The 19235-nt window shown below is 48.7% G+C and overlaps 2 protein-coding genes across 4 annotated transcripts in view; both read left to right on the plus strand.

The window, feature by feature from the left end:
• The first annotated feature begins 2102 nt into the window (after nucleotides 1–2102).
• LOC136652146 (twisted gastrulation protein homolog 1-like) lies at nucleotides 2103–10034 on the plus strand. Its single transcript, XM_066629058.1, has 4 exons — nucleotides 2103–2253; nucleotides 6216–6315; nucleotides 6863–7078; nucleotides 9352–10034. The coding sequence occupies exons 1-4, from the start codon at nucleotides 2140–2142 to the stop codon at nucleotides 9570–9572; spliced, it is 651 nt and encodes a 216-aa protein (XP_066485155.1). The 5' UTR covers nucleotides 2103–2139; the 3' UTR covers nucleotides 9573–10034.
• Nucleotides 10035–11205: 1171 nt separating this feature from the next.
• SLC7A8 (solute carrier family 7 member 8) overlaps nucleotides 11206–19235 on the plus strand; it is a 47529-nt gene continuing 39499 nt past the window's right edge. Inside the window, exons 1-2 of one of the 3 annotated variants that reach the window (XM_066627074.1) lie at nucleotides 11206–11307; nucleotides 14989–16708. In XM_066627074.1, the coding sequence (XP_066483171.1) occupies nucleotides 15048–16511 (1464 nt within the window). In that variant the 5' untranslated portion in view covers nucleotides 11206–11307; nucleotides 14989–15047 and the 3' untranslated portion in view covers nucleotides 16512–16708. Of the gene's footprint in view, nucleotides 11308–14988; nucleotides 16709–19235 lie in introns of those variants that run through there. The other 2 variants (XM_066627072.1, XM_066627073.1) reach the window with 2 other exon arrangements.

Below are 19235 nucleotides of genomic sequence, written 5' to 3' on the forward strand. Positions count from 1 at the left end.
CAGCCCCCTCCCCAGGTGACGCTCTCCGGACTCGCTCCCTTTCCTGACTCTTGGCTAACGGGGGGGGGGTCGTACTTTCCCCAACTCTCTTTCGCCCCGATTAGGTTCCTCCTCCCCCCAGCCTGGGAAACGTGGCCGCGAATTGGGGGAGGGGGCTGTTCTCGGATGGTAATCCTGCATTAACAGGGGGAGGGGGGCTGCTTCTCCCACTTGGACCCGGGCTCAGCCAGAAAGTTCTTGGCCGGGGGGGGGCATCGCTGCCCCTTTGGCAGGGGGGCGCCTCCCCCACAGCCCCTTTGATTCCAGCGCAACTAATTCCGAAGCGCTTCCTTTGCGGGGCCACCACTAAGGAGGATTCGAACCCCCCGCTGGGAAGACTCAGGAGTAAGTTGTTCAATGGCACTTACTCCCAAAGAGCCCAATTCTATCCACACTTACCTGGGAGTAAGCCCCCTATCCCATCTGATCTTGGAAGGTAAGCAGGGTCAGGCCTGGTTAGTACTTGGATGGGAGACCGCCAGGGAATACCAGGTGCTGTAGGCTTATACCATAGTCTTTTAATATAATGAGACTTACTTCTGAGTAGACAGGCATGGAATTGGGCTCTTAGCTCCTCGGTTGTTGAGTTTGGAGGAGCACAGACCAGAGTGGAGGCACAAAAGAGTGGAGGGAGGGGGGATGGAAAAGAAGCCCTCCACTTGGACAGGGCAATCCTAAACAGAGTTATGCAGAAGTATAACAGGGGACACTCACTAACATTGAGTGCCTGGAGAGGAGGAACAGACAAAAGAAAAGATCCCTTAACCCAGCGTGTGATTAGTGTGTGGAACTCCTGGCCACAAGATGTGGCAATAGTGTCTAGCCTAGATGCCTTCAAAAGGGGATTGGGCAGACTGATCCACGCTGGGTACGTGCAACCTCCTGGTTTTAGAAGTAGGCCAGGTCAGGTGCAAGGGAGTGGCAACAGGATTCAGGTCTCTGGTTGTCTTGTATGCTCCCTGAGGCATCTGGTGGCCACTGTGAAATAAGGGAAGCTGGACTAGATGGGTCTTTGGCCTGATCCAGCAGGGCTCTTCTGATGCTCTTATGTTCTTAAATGTCACTGCAGTGTATCCACTCGGCATGTTTTTGTTGGAATTACGAGATATAAACGTTTCAAATAAATAACATGAGGCTTACTCTCAGGTGAACGTGCCCCAGATTGCAATCCCAGGAGGTGGGGCTGGAAGTGTCTGCAAAGGTGCACTTGCTAGATTTCCAATGTTGGCGTGTAGGCTGGAAATGTAGGTTCCCACAGCCCCATCTTCCATCCCCACCCCACTGCTAAACCTGCTTACTGACTCTGCCCAAATGAATAAACCTTCGAGAAACTCTGTTTAGGATGGGAGTGTGAGTGCAACAGGTACTGTTATTTCTCATTCAAAAAATAGAACAGGTGGAAGGAACACAGCTTGCCACTCCCAGGAATAATGTTGCCCCTGCTGTGCTCTGCCCCCCTCCCTGTTTTCTCTCTGGTGCTGCTACAGATTAAAATCTAAACCAAGCTGTACCTGGTTACTCACAGAACATAAGATTTCCCCAGGTAACCAGAGATTCATTACAAAAATGGGTTAGGGTCCCCCACCCTTTAAGGCCTCAAAGGTATTTGTAGGCTAGCCGGCAAGTAAATGTTTTTGTGGGCTACTGAGCAGTGGCGTAGCTAAGGGGGCATGGGAGTACACTGCTCCAATTACCGTGCGTAGAGGGGGTGCCAGCTTGCACACCTGACGGCAGATCCCGAGGTCTTCTGAGTCGCAGGGAGGCTGCACGCAGCCTCCCCAAGCCTCAGAACACCTTGTGAGTTTTCACGAAAATCAGAAGTGCCTTTTTGAGGTGCGGGGAGGCCCCGCTTGGTCTCCTCACACCACAAACCACTTCTCAGAGGCCCCCAGGGGTGGTGGTGTTTTGGACATCTGGCCCCCAGGGGGTGTTTAAAATTTGTGTACCCCTGTGTGCCCTTTGTTGTGTCACCACTACCAAGTGTGGACATTTGCCAGTGGTAAGTGAATGTGTGTCTGTGCTCCTCAAGTAACTCTTGGCTTCCATTTTCTTCCAGGTGGTTCTGCCCCCCCCCCCCACACCCCTCCACACACTGTTGCAATGCTCCACAGCGTGGCCTTGCTTCTGGGAGCAGTGACATGCGCTGTATCATCCCCAGGGGGCAGGTGCAACAAGGCGCTTTGTGCCAGCGATGTTAGTAAGTGCCTGCTGCAGGTGAGATGTGTGGGAGACGATGGTAGCCACACTCAGCATTCGGGCACAAGCCTTAAGGTTAAGCTAATCTTATGTGAGGAGACACACATTCCCTTTTTTCTCAGACACCATTGGAAACTTACTGTATTAGCTTGAGCTCCCAAAGGTACAGAGAGCTTATAAGAGTTACACATCTTCCGTGGAGCCAACCCTCCTCCACACTTGTGGGACTTAGGGCCCAATCCTATCCAACTTTCCAGCACTGGTGCAGCTGCAGTGCAGCCCCATACCTTGAGGAGGCCTCTGTGACTGCCCCTCCACCACAAAAGGCAGTTCACGCCCCAAAAGAACATAAGAACAGCCCCGCTGGATCAGGGCATAGGCCCATCTAGTCCAGCTTCCTGTATCTCACAGCGGCCCACCAAATGCCCCAGGGAGCACACCAGATAACAAGAGACCTCATTCTGGTACCCTCCCTTGCATCTGACATAGCCCATTTCTAAAATCAGGAGGTTGCACATACACATCATGGCTTGTAACCCGTAATGGATTTTTCCTCCAGAAACTTGTCCAGTCCCCTTTTAAAGGCATCCAGGCCAGATGCCATCACCACATCCTGCGGCAAGGAGTTCCACAGACCAACCACACACTGAGTAAAGAAATATTTTCTTTTGTCTGTCCTAACTCTCCCAATACTCAATTTTATTTATTTATTTATTGGGTTTGTATTCCGTCTTTCTCCCCAAGGGCACCAAATTTTAGTGGATGTCGCCTGGTTCTGGTGTTATGTGAGAGTGTAAAGAGCATCTCCCTATCCACTCTGTCCATCCCCTGCATAATTTTGTATGTCTCAATCATGTCCCCCCTCAGGCGTCTCTTTTCTAGGTTGAAGAGGCCCAAACGCCATAGCCTTTCCTCATAAGGAAGGTGCCCCAGCCACGTAATCATCTTAGTCGCTCTCTTTTGCACCTTTTCCGTTTCCACTATGTCCTTTTTGAGATGCAGCAACCAGAACTGGACACATTACTCCAGGTCTCGCCTTACCATCGATTTGTACAACGGCATTATAATATTAGCCGTTTTGTTCTCAATACCTTTTCTAATGATCCCAAGCATAGAATTGGCCTTCTTCACTGCCGCTGCACATGGGGTCGACACTTTCATCGACTTGTCCACTACCACCCTAAGATCTCTCTCCTGATCTGTCACAGGCAGCTCAGAACCCATTAGCCTATATGTGAAGTTTTGATTTTTCCCCCCAATGTGCATGACTTTACACTTACTTACATTTAAACGCATTGCCATTTTGCTATCCATTCTGTCAGTTTGGAGAGATCCTTCTGGAGCTCCTCACAATCACTTCTGGTCTTCACCACTCAGAAAAGTTTGGTGTCGTCTGCAAACTTAGCCACCTCCCTGCTCACGCCTGTCTCCAGGTCATTTATGAAGAGGTTGAAAAGCACCGATCCCAGAACAGATCCTTGGGGCACACTGCTTTTCACTTCTCTCCATTGTGAAAATTGCCCATTGACACCCACTCTCTGTTTCCTGGTCTTCAACCAGTTCTCAATCCATGAGAGAACCTGTCCTCTAATTCCCTGACTGTGGAGTTTTTTTAGTAGCCTTTGGTGAAGGACCATGTCGAACGTCTTCTGAAAGTCCAGATATATAATGTCCACGGGTTCTCCCGCATCCACATGCCTGTTGACCTTTTCAAAGAATTCTAAAAGGTTTGTAAGGCAAGACTTACCCTTACAGAAGCCATGCTGACTCTCCCTCAGCAAGGCCTGTTCGTCTATGTGTTTTGAGATTCTATCTTTGATGAGGCATTCCACCATCTTACCCGGTATGGATGTTAGGCTGACCGGCCTATAGTTTCCCGGGTCCCCCCTCTTTCCCTTTTTAAAGATAGGCGTGACATTTGCTATCCTCCTGGCACCGTGGCCGTTTTGAGGGAAAAGTTGTTTACCTTAGTCAAGAGATCTGCAACTTCATTCTTCAATTCCTTAATAACTCTTGGGTGGATGCCATCAGGGCCCGGTGACTTATTGATCTTTAAGTTATCAATGAGGTCTGAAACATCTTCTCTTTTAACCTCTATCTGACTTAATTCCTTGGTCAGGAGGGGCTGTTCGGGCAGCGGTATCTGCCCGAGGTCTTCTGCCGTGAAGACAGATGCAAAGAACTCATTTAATTTCTCTGCCATCTCTAAGTCTCCTTTTATCTCCCCTTTCCCTCCCTCACCATCCAGAGGGCCAACCGCTTCTCTGGCGGGTTTCCTGCTTCTAACATATTTGAAGAAGCTTTTATTATTCCCCTTAATGTTGCTGGCCATGCATTCCTCATAGTCTCTCTTGGCCTCCCATATCACCTTCTTACATTTCTTTTGCCACAGTTTATGTTCCTTTTTATTCTCCTCATTAGGGCAAGACTTCCATTTACGGAAGGAAGCTTCCTTGCCCTTCACAGCCTCTCTAACTTGGCTGGTTAGCCATGCGGGCACCCTCCTGGATTTAGTGGAACCCTTCTTTCTTTGTGGTATACACCTCTGCTGGGCCTCTATTACTGTAGTTTTAAGCAGCCTCCATGCACTCTGGAGAGATTGGACTCTTTTTACCCTCCCTTTTAACCTCCTTCTAACCAGCCTCCTCATTTGAGGGAGTTTATAGAGTCCTGTAGTTATAGCCCAGGATTGCCGTATCCCACTGATTTTCTGCATTCCACCAGGTTTCCGTTATGCTCACTATGTCAATGTTTTCCCTTGTCACCAGGCATTCCAGTTCTCCCATCTTCGGGCATTTGAATGTGGTAAGGCTACACCTGGAGTATTGTGTCCAGTTCTGGTCGCCGCATCTCAAAAAAGACATAGTGGAAATGGAAAAGGTGCAAAAGAGAGCCACTAAGATGATTACTGGGCTGGGGCACCTTCCTATGAGGAAAGGCTATGGCGTTTGGGCCTCTTCAGCCTAGAAAAGAGACGCCTGAGGGGGGACACGATTGAGACATACAAAATTATGCAGGGGATGGACAGAGTGGATAGAGAGATGCTCTTTACACTCTCACATAACACCAGAACCAGGGGACATCCACTCAAATTGAGTGCTGGGAGGGTTAGAACAGACAAAAGAAAATATTTTTTTATTCAGCGTGTGGTTGGTCACAGGATGTGGTGATGGCGTCTGGCCTGGACGCCTTTAAAAGGGGATTGGACAAGTCTCTGGAGGAAAAATCCATTACGGGTTACAAGCCATGATGTGTATGTGCAACCTCCTGATTTTAGAAATGGGCTATGTCAGAATGCCAGACGCAAGAGAGGGCACCAGGATGCAGGTCTCTTGTTATCTGGTATGCTCCCTAGGGCATTTGGTGGGCCGCTGTGAGATACAGGAAGCTGGACTAGATGGGCCTATGGCCTGATCCAGTGGGGCTGTTCTTATGTTCTTATGCATATAAAAGCATTTGTACATGGAATGCCCCAGGATGGGCTGCTTATTAGCTCCTTTGTCTCCGCATCCTCTCACTGTGCCAAACCGTCTATCACATCCCATCACGCTAGCATTCGCAGTTTCTTCTCCTACTATGCCTTTGTCTTGTTGTTCTCTAAGCTCCCCATCCTCGTCCCATAGGGATGAGAAGTCCCGAACCGGATGCCCCTTGGCTCCTGTCGGCCTTCCCCCAGGGATCAGTTTAAAAGCTGCTCTGCCACCTTTTTAATGTTATGCGCCAGCAGTCTGGTTGCATTCTTGTTCTTAGACAGTTAAGGTTCCACTCTCCATTGGGGCAGAATTGAAGTATGTGTTTGTTAAATTATGTTTTAATTTGTTTTTTTTAATATGTTGTAAGCCACCCTGGGTCCCTTTGGGGAGAAGGGCGGGATAAAAATAAAGTTTATTATTTATTATTATTTTTGGGTGCAAGTGTGATCAGCTTAGGGAGAAGTTCTATGTTATTGTAACCCTCTCCCCCATGGCGTCTCTTAACAGGAAGTGTGCCAGTGTGAGGCCAACCCTGCCGGCTGCCCGTGCTGTCAGGAGTGTGCCTTTTGCCTGGGCAATTTGTGGGAGTCGTGCTGTGAATGTGTGGGTGAGTGAACTCCGAGGGCTACTTGCATTGGCACCCCAGACATTAATTGGCACATGTTGGCAGGGGTAAGCGGAAACAACTGTTGGACTGAAAGAAGGGGGTCTGCAGTGGTGATTGAAATGGCTTATGTTATTAGTTTAATAGCATTCTTGCACTCATGCGCATTGCCATCACTTCTCAGCATGGCTCCAACGGCGAGTGGGAGGGACCTCTTGCACGCATGTTGTGGCACCTGCAGGACTTGCCGTACCACCCCCTGTAGTGTAGCTGGGGGGGTAGAGCACCCGTGGCAGGGAAGCTCAGCCGTATGCTCAGCCGTACGCTCCGTTTCCCCCCCGCCAGGAATGGCTCCAAAGGGAGGGGCCACTTGCCCATCGCACTGAGCCTCCCTGCCATGGGTGCTGCACCCCCCCAGCTACACCACTGGCTATGCCACTGGCTGGAAGGTCCAAACCAAACCAGGCTCCTGCCCACCCACTTTCAAGATTCAGGCAGTTCAGGCTGGGTATTCTGTGTGGAATTCTGACTTTTTTTGTTCCATCCCAAGGGCTGTGTGATGAGCAGCTGACCTTGGCTCCCCGCCCTGCCCTGCGCAGCTCTATGCACGACCTGATGTCACCTGTGCCCTCGCTCTTCCGGGCACTCATGGCCATCTCTGACAATGACCCCCCCATGGGCTGGAGCATCCTGACCCTTCCGGTTGAAGAGGAGTTGAGGCAGAACCATGCAAACGGGGGACACCTTTTGCTGGGGCCACACACAGGTATGCCTGAGAGGGGTGGCGTTCCTGCTGCTAGATTCTGGTTGTTTCTGAACATGTAGGAAGACAGTGTGCAGTGCGGGGGTTGTGCAGAGGAGGGTGGGGAAAAAGAAGACATGTCCAGATCAAAAGAACAAGCACCCCATGCACTTCTTCACCAGGCTAGAGAGACAGGAGCCAGCTTTGACCCCAGACTGAGGCAGGGTGATCTCCACAACAACCCTATACTGATTTTATGCCACCTTTGCAGCTATGGCTTTTCCCCAGAGAAACCTCCAAATCAGGCTGGGACAGTGGTAGAGAACTGAGTTTCCCAGGTTTTCCTTGGAAGAGGGAATTGATTCATACATTAGTTTAAATTTGTAGTGGGGATGCAACCAAGGATACACAGCTGGTCAAGTGACAGGGGATAAGTCAGCACAGCTGTGAAGCAGCGTGTGTTGGGGGGGATTCTTCTGGCTTGAAGAAGGGTCACTTCATGGTTTAAGATTGTGGTTTGATGAGATGGAAGTCCTTGGCTCAGCTCTCAGCTTAGCCCTGAACTCAGTGGCCTTAGTCACCGTCCCCAAACTTTTTCCTCGGCCACTGCAGGCAATACTTATTCATTTAACTGATTTTAAAAATGTCTATCCCACCTTTCTGCAAAGGGGACTCTAGGAGACAACACTAAAACAATAAAAGGCAGCAGCAGCACATACAATTAAACCAAGAGGAAAATAATAACACATCAAACCAATTCACAAAAACACAATTCAAAGAAACAGGGAGAGAAAGGGATCAAAGGAGACCGGTGAACGCCTGCAGAAAAAAATGTTGGTTGTCATCAGTCCTGAAGCACAAGTGTAGTGGTGCCAGTTTTAGCTCCCATGGCCAGTGGGGAGTGCCACAAGGAGGGAGCCCCTTTAGAACACCTCCCTAACTTACATGTAGGTTGATGTAAAGATGATGGGGATAATGTTAGTGAAACCTTTGGGAAAAGGCAAGAGAAACACAAAGTATTATCATGGTCCTGGGTTGCCTTTCCCCAGCATGTACGGGAAGATATTGATGGGCTGTATATTCAGGAGGGGCAAAAGAAAAGCCTCCTTCACACAGTGCACATTTAACTAATGGAAACCACTACAGCTACTAGCAGAGATGGCTTTGAAAAGGGATTAAGTAACTGTATGGAGGCTGAGGCCCTTTGCCACAATGGCTCTATGAAACCACCCTTTCAAGGACTGGATGCTGCTGAATGCCAGCTGCTGGGGAGCTCAGTGGTCAAGGGCTGCAGCCTGTCTCTCCTGCTTCCCAGAATCATCTGGTTGGCAGCTTTAGGAACAGGATGTTGCATCTGATGACCTTCTGGTCTGCTCCAGCAGGGCTTTCCTGATGACTAACTCTCAGGCCCATGAAATCTTCTTTGTATATACCCACCATCATTTCCATCCAGCTCAAGAATCTCAAATTAATTGGTTTCGGGGATGATCCACAGCTTGTCTTTTTTGTTCCGGCAAACACATTACTCTTCCACTGAGTGTTATTGTGGCTCATATTATTTTTTAGGTGTTTTCCCTGGTGTATGCTAGAAATGATTCTCAGAAAGGGCTGATTGCCAGGCTTCCTTGGAAAGCAGAGAACAAATGAAAGCACCCTGGAAGAGTCCTCGTATTAGCAAAACAACTGGTGCACCCAGATGGCACCACCTAGCAAAAGTAGTGACACTGCATTCCTTTCCTCCTCATACATGTTGGCAACCTTCAGTCTCAAAAGACTATGGTATCGTGCTCTGAGAGGTGGTTCTGGAACAGCGTCTAGTGTGGCTGAAAAGGCCAATTCGGGAGTGGACAATCCCTTCCACACTGGGAGTGACAATCCCTTCCACACTGGACTGCTAGTGCAGTCTGTCCCTGGTCTGTCTCCCTGGTTATGGGCCTTCCTTCTTTGCCTCTTAGCCTCAGACTGTTGGCCAAGTGTCTCTTCAAACTGGGAAAGGTCATGCTGCACAGCCTGCCTCCAAGCAGGCCACTCAGAGGCCAGGGTTTCCCACCTGTTGAGGTCCACTCCTAAGGCCTTCAGATCCCTCTTGCAGATGTCCTTGTATCGCAGCTGTGGTCTACCTGTAGGGCGCTTTCCTTGCACGAGTTCTCCATAGAGGAGATCCTTTGGGAGCCGGCCATCATCCATTCTCACAACATTACTGAGCCAACACAGGCGTCTCTGTTTCAGCAGTGCATACATGCTAGGGATTCCAGCTCAGGATGCCAATTAATTCCCCCTCCCCTTCTCATTTGCAGGTTTGGCCTTTCCAAATGTCAAGGAGCTCAATGCCACAGTGCCACCCTGCCAGGCTATTTTTTTCAACGAGTGCCTGTCCATGAGCCGATGCCGAACAGCTTGTCAGTCGGTTGGAGCCTGGCGCTATCGCTGGTTCCACAATGCCTGCTGCCAGTGTCTGGGGCCTGACTGCCAGGGCTATGGAGGAGCCCAGGCACAATGTTCCCGCTGCCGGGACTGACCGTCTGGGTCTCTCCTCCCAACCATGCATGTGTGTTCACCCTGCCCCGGCCTGGCTTACCCTCTGCCACCTGCCCCAGCCTCTCTCAACTGTCCTGTCTTCCTGCTCCCACCTCACTTCCAAGTAAGTCAGCCTGAAGCACTGAACCTTTGGCCCTGTGAATATCACCATCTCATTCCCTTTCCCCTGTGCGTGTCAACAAGGGGCACTACATGGCCTGCCTCTAGCCTAGGCCACCTTGCCTGCTATGTGCTCTTTCCTCATCTCCTCATCACATCTGCCCTTCCTACTTTCCCTTCTCCACAAAGGCACCCAAGAAGAGCAATGGTCTTCCAGTGGCTGCAGTAGCTGTGGTGCTGCTCCTTGCAGAGAGCTGCGCTAGGCAGCCACTGATGTCACTGAGCAGGAAGCAAGAGCCCTTCTCCAATCCCTGAGCTTTCCCAGCTCCCCGGAACCTACAGCTTTGTGACCTGAATATGAATTTTGTAGTGATTTATTCAGCTGCAATAATAAAAAGAAAATGTTTGTATCTATTTGTTGAGTAAGGGGCTGGGGAAAGGCTGGGGAAAGCAACAGATCTCTGGCCTTCTTGAAATGCTGTACTGCAGGTCTGTTTGAGGGGAGGGTGCTTTGGAGCAGCTTGTCACGGCTACACAGAATGCTGTCCACCAGCCACAAATTGTGGCCGACCGAGGTGCTTGACAGCCCTCGGTTACTCTTGCAGTCCCGAGCAAGCAGTAAAATCAGAAGGGTTTACTGGGAGTCCTGGCACAGTGGGCCTCTGGCTATGTTGCTCTTGAAGTAGATGGGCTGCAAACAGGGCCTGCTCATCCATGAAGTGCTGGCTTCTGGCAGCAGATTGGCACCCACCTCCATCGGCCTGCTTCGCTCCACTGCTCCTCCTCTTTCTCTTCCCACTCCCTGGATTGGGAAAGGAAGAAGGTGATGAAATGAAAAGAGAAATGGTGGGCTCGGGAGATGCTCTAGCCTGGCAGCTCTCAAACATTTCAATCTCCAAAGCCCTTTATGCTCCTAAAGGGAGTCTTGGGGAAGTGGCGTACCTAGAGGGGGTGCAAAGCACTTAGGTTTCAGGGAGCTTCACCATAGTATGCAAGCTGCCTCTCTCCCTCCCCTTTGAAGGCTGAGAGAGCAAAACGGGCAACGCCTGGCTCCAAAGGGGAGGGGAAGGGGCAGGCTGTGGTGAGGCTCCCTGTGCAACTTAGTGCTTTGCCCCCCTCTAGCTACGCCACTGGTCCCTCGCTTTTCCAAGGATCTCAGAAATCCAGCTGCTTCCTGACTCTTACGCCTTCATTTCCCCCCCCCCCCCCAAGCTAGCAGCTTTCCAGCACTGACCACTCTGGAACCTATGAAGCAACAATTCAACAAAGGATGCCTCTAAGCATGTGCAGAGTGCAGAAGCGAACGCGCTCGAACGATGCCAGCGAGGCTGGAATAACGAGCGGCTGGTCTTCAGGTGAAGGTTCCTCTCAGAAGAACGGATGATACTATATCGTTAAGTGATGATATACTGTATCCCTCCTGCCTGCCTGCCTGCCAGCCCTCTCCCTCCCTGCTGCGCTCTCGGGGACCCAGGAGTCCGAGCTCCCCGCCTCCCTCCCCCCCACTCCTCCAGCCAATGGCCGGCCCGTGGCCTGCACTGCTGGTCAGCCCAGCCCCTCCGATCCCCGCAGGCCCCCTAAGCCGGAGAGCCGGATCGAGGCTCGGCGAGGGGCTGGTAAGTGGCCTTGCCTTCGCCCCCGGCCTTGGCGACCTCTCCTCCGCGCTCTCTCGCCCAGCCACCCAAAGCTCCGGGTGTCCCCGTCTCTCCCCTCCCGTGCTCCCAAGACCTTCCTTGCTGTGCCTCCTTCCACCTCGCCCTCCCCTCTTCTTTATCCTTCCTTCTCTGCAGCCCCCTCCTCTTCCCTCTTTGATTTCCTTGCCCCCTCCCCCGATTTGAACAATCATTACTCCCCCTCCTCCCCCCCACTGGGAGGGAACTAGAAAGGAGCCCTTCTTCTGTTCCTCATCAGTGATGGTAACAGAGTTGCGGTGCCATCTGTGGACAGGGGCTTTACAAAACAGTGCGAGAACGAGTCCCTGGCCCCGAGGGGCTTACAGTCAGGCACAGGGAGGTGGGAGGGAGAGGAGTGAAACAGGGCTGAAGGGAAAGAGTGGAACAGCCAGCAATTCTTTCCATCGTCGTCATCACCCTCAATTTTTGCACAGTCATGTTGTTTTCAACTGGATTTTGTGTACATCCACCTATGGAGTCCTTCCCAAGGATCGAGGATAGGAAGCTATTTGTGGTTTTCATGTTGTTGCATTATGGTATATGCGCCGTTCCTAGTCAGGCGACCTTTTGTAGTAGACTGATGGTGCTTGTGCTCATCCCAATGGTGTTCAAGTGCTTTTCCAGGTGTTTCCGGATAGCACCCAAGGCCCCTATGACTATTGCTTTCTTGTGCCACAGTCTTTCTATTTCTATTTGCAGGTCTTTATACCTGGTGATTTTCTCCAGTTCTTTATCTTCTAGTCCAGCGGTGGGCAAACTTTCAACTTTAGGGATCCTGGACTTTTAACAATTGTATAGAAGAGGGAATTTCAGCAGGTGCAGCTTGTGATCTCACAGACAACCATTGCTTGGGAACCATTGCTTTAGAGGGAGCTGGGGAAAGGGTTATAGAAAGGCTGGGGAAGCAGTTGGTAAGAGAACCTAGGAAGGGAAGCAAAAGCTCAGACAGGGAACCCAGGTGTCCAGCTCCCACAGGGTGACCCAATGTCATAACTGCAAAAGAGGCCAAGGCACCCCAAAATATCGGACATCCAAGAAAAATGTAGGACATGACAACATAAAAGGTGAAAACACTCAGGTATATACAGTACTTTTATATGGATTTTAAGTGGTTAATTTAAACACTATATACCTATTATTAAATTTAAAACTGTATTACATATAATTTATAAATTACAAGAAGGCTCTGTGCTGCCTGCTCCCAGGGAAAAGGAGGATGTTTAAGTTCTTTTGCAGGACATGAGGCCAAAAAAGAGGACATGTCATGGAAAAAGAGGACATCTGGTCACCTTGGGCTCCCCTAAGTGGGCAAGCTTCTCTGGGATTGGGGAAACCCCGCCTTCCTTCTTCTTCTCCTCTGTTTCCCAGCGTGCACTGCAGGGAGCAGGGGAGAGAGAAAGGAGGAAGGAAAGTCCTGAAGTGGGGGAGGAGGAGCTTCTCTGGAAGAGGGAGAAAAGTGAGTAACTGTATTGTACAGTGTGCTGGATAGAGGGGGTGGCTTGGTGCGGTGCAAGGCTGTGGCCACGTGGAGAAGGATCATAACGGGATGAAAGATGGAAAGGTTGTAATGGGAAGATAAATGGTGGAGTTTAAGTGTCGTTCAGGAGAAGATGGAAAGTATTAGGGAAGTCTCAGGGTGTGGGGTTGGAGAACAGATGGGGTGTGTCATAGACCCATCCATAGCCGCCCTGGGTCCCTTTGGGGAGAAGGGCGGGATAAAAATAAAGTTTTATTATTATTATTATTATTATCTTTTGGGGTGCTGATGTCTCTCTTCAACTCAGGTACTGATTAGGACAGTTCTTTAACTCCTACCCTGCTAAAACCATGGACCTACCCTTTATGACAGTTCTTTAACTCCTACCCTGCTAAAAGCAGACTGGCATGTCTACCAGACAGTACCACCGTGTTGGCACCATAGGTTGCTGTCTAAACTTTGGAAGAACCCATTTGTCGAAATGTGATGGAATGAATGGCTCTCCACTCATGCCGATTTCAGGGACCTGATTCCTGCTGTCTCTTCAGCTGGAAAACATTAAATTATCTTATTGAATTAAAGGCCAGATGGCTTCTAGTATTAAGAGAATGACACTGGCTTTTTCAGCCTCTTTGATTAACGAAGTTTGTTAGTGCTAATTTTCATTTCTGATTTTTTTTCTGCCCAGGATGCAAGTTCTTGGGGTATGTAAGTGATTGCTCTTTGACAAGACATTTTCTAGGCTCCCAGATGACTCTTAATTTCAGAAACATGGAGAAATAAAAGAGGACTCAAGAGTAAGAGCAGAAAGTAACTGTCAAGGGGGGCAGACTACCAAAGGAATTGGTGTTCTTGTGAGCATGCATAATAAGCACCGGATCTGAATGGGAGCCCCAGTTTTGCAAAGAATCAGGAAACTAAACAGAATCTGAATGTTGAAACTTAAGCCACAGATGTGTAGTTTTCTAGTCAAAACTTTGTGAACATTTCCTTTTTTTAAAATATGATTCTCATCTTCCCTCCCCCCCCCCGCCAAAAGCACAAAAAAACCCCACTTCCCCTTCTCCCCCACATTAACACTTTCTGAAGGGCTTTTACTCCTGTCAAGTCTGTACTTCTCTGAAAATATGTTTGGGTCCATTCTACTGTGGAACAAAAAAAATTTTTTTTTAACTAAGGGTGCAATCCTAACCCCTTATGTCAGTGTTTTCCAGCACTGACTTAAGGGCAGTGCAGCTCTGAGGTCAGGGAACAAACATTCCCTTACTTTGAGGAGGCCTCCGTGAGTGACCCAACTGCAGGATGCAGCACACGTCCCATTGGCACCGCTATGCCAGTGCTGGAAAGCACTGACATAAGGGGTTAGGATTGCGCCCTTAGCTGTTTTGATGATAACTATTTTGATAACTTGGAACGATTGTTTAGCTAATTAATAGCCCCATCCTGTCCAACTTTCCAGCAGCCACAATGCAGTCCCAACGTAAGGGAACAAATGTTCCCTTATCTTGAGGAGGCCTCTGAAACAGCTTCCCCACCACAGGATACAGGGCACACCCCATTGGAACAGCTGCACTGGCACTGGAAAATTGGATAGGATTGGGCCCTAAGTCATAATTAAAACAGCTAATTAACCTGATAGATGCATAGCCCTCCTTGTTTCAGAGGACTGTGTTAGGCTGGAGTAGGAAACCAGTAAAGCATCCTCAGTGGCATTGAGGTGTTGAAGCATGCCTGGTCTGTACCACTATGAGCTGCAGGTGGAGGGGCTCACATGATGGAAGTTTCCTCCATTGAGAAAAATTCTGGGTACATAGGAAACTATATGTTAGGAAGAAAATAAGTTATAACTCTTCTCCCTGATATGCCAGCTCTCTGTGCAGAGGAAATTTCTTGGTATGGAGGAGCATTTAGTTCTGGGAACTCATCTGTAGTCTGAAGTGGTATTGTTCAGATACTAGTTTCTGGCCTAGTACTCACTGAAGTGGGAGATCCATTCCCACCACCACCCCAAATTCTACCCTCATTTTCATATTCTCTCATTTTCTTCTCCTGGTTTCATTTTCTTGCTATCGCTTTCTTGTCCTTCTTTTTTCCTAACTCTTGCTTTTCTTTCTGCCCATTTATTTCTTTATCTCCTTCTGTTCCAGCCGTTCTGAGGAACGGAAGCTGACCCTCACAGACAGAAAACTCCGAGGTTGCATCGGTCATGCCCCCCAACAAGGATGCGCCAGGCTGCCTGGGCTCACCCCCAGGTTTGATTTGCTTGCCACCCATTTCTGAGGACCTGCAGCTGGTGTGGACTCAGGCAGCACAAACCAGTGACCTTGATGGCAACCAACACCTGCTGCAGACGTTCAGCTATTTTCCATATCCCAGCCTTTCTGACTTGGCCTTGCTCTGCCTGCGTCATGGTCTGCACATGGAGAAGGTCAAGGCCTGGTTCATGGCACAGCGACTACGCTGTGGCATCAGCTGGAGCGCTGAGGAAATTGAGGAGACTCGGGCTCGGCTTATCTACCATCAGGACCAGCTTCACTTTAGTTGCCTACTTGCTCCGAACGATAGTGATTCCTGGCACCAGTCATATAAGAGCCAAGAATACCACCAGCCAGCACCTGTCTCTATGCACCACTTCAGTAAATATCCAGAAAACCAGCCATCTGCTGTAACCTCTTTAAGTCAGTACAGCACAGCCCAAGGGACAAGGGAACTTGGGAGAATCACTCAGGACACCTGGGACCTGAAGGGAAATGTCTTGTCCCAGCACAGCAAAGCTCAGGAGAACTGTGAATCAACAGGGACCTCCATTCATTTTCATCCCAATACCAAAGAGACTTTTTCCAGTGCTTACCTTCCCACCACAACCAACAGCCTGGATTACAAGTTCCAGAACTCTCACACCATGGCCTGGGGCCTCACCAAATCCACCCCACAACCAACACAAACCATCGCGTCTGCTGTGAACGGTGGGCATCACCCAGTGATTCTTCCAGCAGGTTCTTCCATCAAACCTACCCTATCCTCCACTATGGCTACAGCCAGTGTTGTTGAGCCATGCAGCCTTCAGCGTTATCAGAACTCTGTGTGTGACCAACAGGTTACTTCTCGGGTACTCTCAGGTTACTTCCCAGACACTTTGCGCAAACCTAGGCGAAAAACAAAGGAACAGCTGGATATGTTAAAGTCCTTCTTCCTTCGTCAGCAGTGGGCCAAGCGAGAGGATTATTGTCAGCTGGAGCAGGCTACTGGGCTACCTCGGGCAGAGATCATCCAGTGGTTTGGAGATACTCGCTACGCCCTCAAACACGGTCAACTGAAATGGTTTCGGGACAATGCAGGGCAGAGTCCAGAGCCTGCCTCCTCCTTGCCTCATCCATCCCATATTAGCCATCCAGATACAAGCCCACTGGAGCGTTATTGGGCAACCCATCTGCAACTACAGGAAAGTGACTTGCCGGCGCTCTGTCTTGAGTCAGGTATGGAGGCTGAGCAGGTGTTGAAGTGGTTCCAGTTACACTCATCATCACCGTGCGAGGTAGAGGTGTGCTTGGGGGATGATGAGGTAGAGGTAGATGAGGAGGTGGCAGCAGCGATGATAAAAGAAGATGAAGACTATGAAGAGGAAGAAGAAGAAGAGGATGAAGAAGAAGAGGGTGATTTGACTGCCTAGGACTCTGTGCACTAGAAAGTCAGGCTTCTGAAATGCGTTTGGTGAAGGGATCTAGGAGACAAAATAAATTTGCAAAGATATTTAGAGTTAGATCTGACTCTGAATGCCCATGCTTCAAAATATGGGATCAGGCTTCTTTTTATGCTCTAGAATCGTTTATCTTTCTTTAAGCTCTGAGATGTAATTAAAAACATTATACTGTCCCTCTGTTCACTGATTATCTCTTTAATCATAGAGTTTAATAAAGGGTGTGGGAAAGGGACTTTCAGCACTCTGTCAAATATCAGGATCCTTAACAAGAACTGGTTGGGCAGTACTCTGGAATCTAGAAAGCCTCCTTTTATCTAGTTGTACACAACTTTGTCCCCTATTCATTGCTGTGACAGAATCCAGTTCTTTTTCCTCTTGGAAAATCATGTTCTCTCTCCCCTTTCCTTTTCTGGCAATTCTTGATTTCTAAGGCGAATGCAAAGCTTCGCTCTTTGCCAGCGATTTTCAACCTTTTTCAGCTTGTGGCACACCATCAGGTTTTTGACAATTGACAAGGCACACCATACTGCCAGTGGGGGGCTTACATCCTCATTGGCCCTACTAATAAATGATCTTCCCCCAAATTCCTGTGGCACACCTGTGGACCACTAACGGCACACTCGGGTGCCACGGCACAGTGATTGAAAATGGCTGCTCTATGCGGTAAGGCCTTGAACTCAAACCTAATTCTTTCTTTCCTCCAATATCCCTGTCTTGTGATTCTGCTGTGTTGCTTGTACTTCTTTCTTTGCAGATATTCCTCTTTCTCTTTACTTGTAGAGCTGCCTTCTTCAAGTTCCATCCAAGTCATATATAATATCTGGATATCTAACCTCACATTACAAATGAATTTGGTTCGGCTGGGTGAGTCAGCAGCACAGGGGCTACAATCTGCTTGTGATGAAGGATTCTTTGCTTTTGGCTTTAGAAACCAATACTCTTTTGACAGCAGAAACAGATCAGAAAATGGAGGACAGGAAAAAGGCCCTTCTGTTTTCTTTTGTTGGTTACTTATTTATAGGTTTTTCTTTCAGTGAATTTTTACAGTGTGACCCTTCCAAAATGATAGTTATGAATCTTTGATGATAGGTGCTGAACAGAATCATGCTTAAGGATGGTATCTGTGTGGATCCTTATGTCTTTTCTTATCCTCGTTCATTTTTCTTATCTCTTTCATTGTGTATCTGTCTTCTAACTGTGATGTTCTTAGAACATAAGAACATCCCCGCTGGATCAGGCCATATGCCCATCTAGTCCAGCTTCTTCCTTTTTTTGAGTGTAATGTCACTTTCCTTCTTCTCTTCCTCCCTTTCCTCTACTGGTCCCTTCCGTAACCCTCCCCAACATTTCTTCCTTTGTTCAAGGTTCATGTGCCCATTCTGTGACCCCAAAACAGCTTTCTGTCTCAGTCTCCTTACAGGTGAGGTACGTTGTAAGGACCATCGTCCTTATAGAAGGGGAAGCATAATTGTTTGCTTAGCAGCTTCATTCCATCCACCAAGCTTAGGCACTCACTGAAACTTTTGCATGTTTATTGTCCCCCAGAACATCTAGGAAAGGATAAGCTGGTATATCAGTAATCACTCAGAACTGGTTGGGAGCCCATATTTTTACTTGCCACTTCTCTGGCGACTGTTCCATTGCCTTCTGATAAAGGCAGAAGTTCTTTGTTCAACTTGGAGCTGGGGAGGCAGCAAGGATCATCCCTGCAGTTGTGCTGAGCATTAGAGAGTGGAGCTGCATGGATGATCCTGACCCCTTTATCTAATTCTAGCTTGGAGAGAGGGTCTGTGGCTTGCCATTTTGGCACTGGGCAGTGGACATACTCAGAGTAGCACACTTGTTCAGTGCCAAAACAAGAAAAGAAAGCTGGGGCTGGCCATCTGGCATTCAGCTACATAGGCTTTCCAAGTGCCTTGACAGCTGAATGCCAAAAGAAGCTTCTCCTCCTCCTCTTTCACAGCTTCAGAGTTGGATGTTGGATGGAGCTGGAGAAGGTGGCCAGTGGGGATCATATCTGTAATTGCATGGGGCTTCTCAGGTCCTCTGAAACCCATAACTGTAAGGATAGTCTCCACCCACTCCAGCTCCCTTTATGAAGCTGTGAGAGAGAAGCAGGGAATTGTTGAGTGTCCCTGATCTCAGGTAAAGGTGCAGCAAGAAGTCACAGACAGATAGCACAATTTTATGCATGTCACCTTAGAAGTCCTAGTGGGACTTCTTCCCAGACAACTATTGCTATCCACACTTTCCCCAGGTAAGTACCACTGAACAGAGTGGGACTGATTTCCAAGTAAACATGCATATGATTGTGCAGGATAGGACATGGTCCTGACAACTTAAAATTTTTGGCTTGACTACCAAAACCTTGGCCAGCCAAAATTTGTGAACCCCTAGAATTAAATAGTGAAAGACGACAGTGAAAGGCTGTCTCTAGTATTTATGACAGTACGATCAGCAGAAGATTGTACAAAGGGATGTTTTATAGCCTGCATTCATACACTATTAATCACTTTTCAAGAATTTTTAGAAAATCTTTCCAAAAACAAAACATGTGTCTCTCAGAAATAGAAACAAAAACACATTTGCTAATTCCAAGTTCAGTAATTACACATAGAGGGAAGGCACATGCAAAAAACAAGTATGTGATACACTTCCAAGACCACAATTTGCTCAAAATGTATCCAAAGGGGA

This window comes from Tiliqua scincoides, chromosome 5 (genome assembly GCF_035046505.1).
Source record: "Tiliqua scincoides isolate rTilSci1 chromosome 5, rTilSci1.hap2, whole genome shotgun sequence".
Lineage (NCBI taxonomy): Eukaryota > Metazoa > Chordata > Lepidosauria > Squamata > Scincidae > Tiliqua > Tiliqua scincoides.

Bases quoted from the DNA above. Each gene is read 5' to 3' on its own strand.
- LOC136652146 (XM_066629058.1), top strand. From the start codon at position 2,140: ATGCTCCACAGCGTGGCCTTGCTTCTGGGAGCAGTGACATGCGCTGTA. The intron at 2,254-6,215 runs GTGAGATGTGTG...GTCTCTTAACAG, and splicing joins TTAGTAAGTGCCTGCTGCAG to GAAGTGTGCCAGTGTGAGGC. The intron at 6,316-6,862 runs GTGAGTGAACTC...TTCCATCCCAAG, and splicing joins GTCGTGCTGTGAATGTGTGG to GGCTGTGTGATGAGCAGCTG.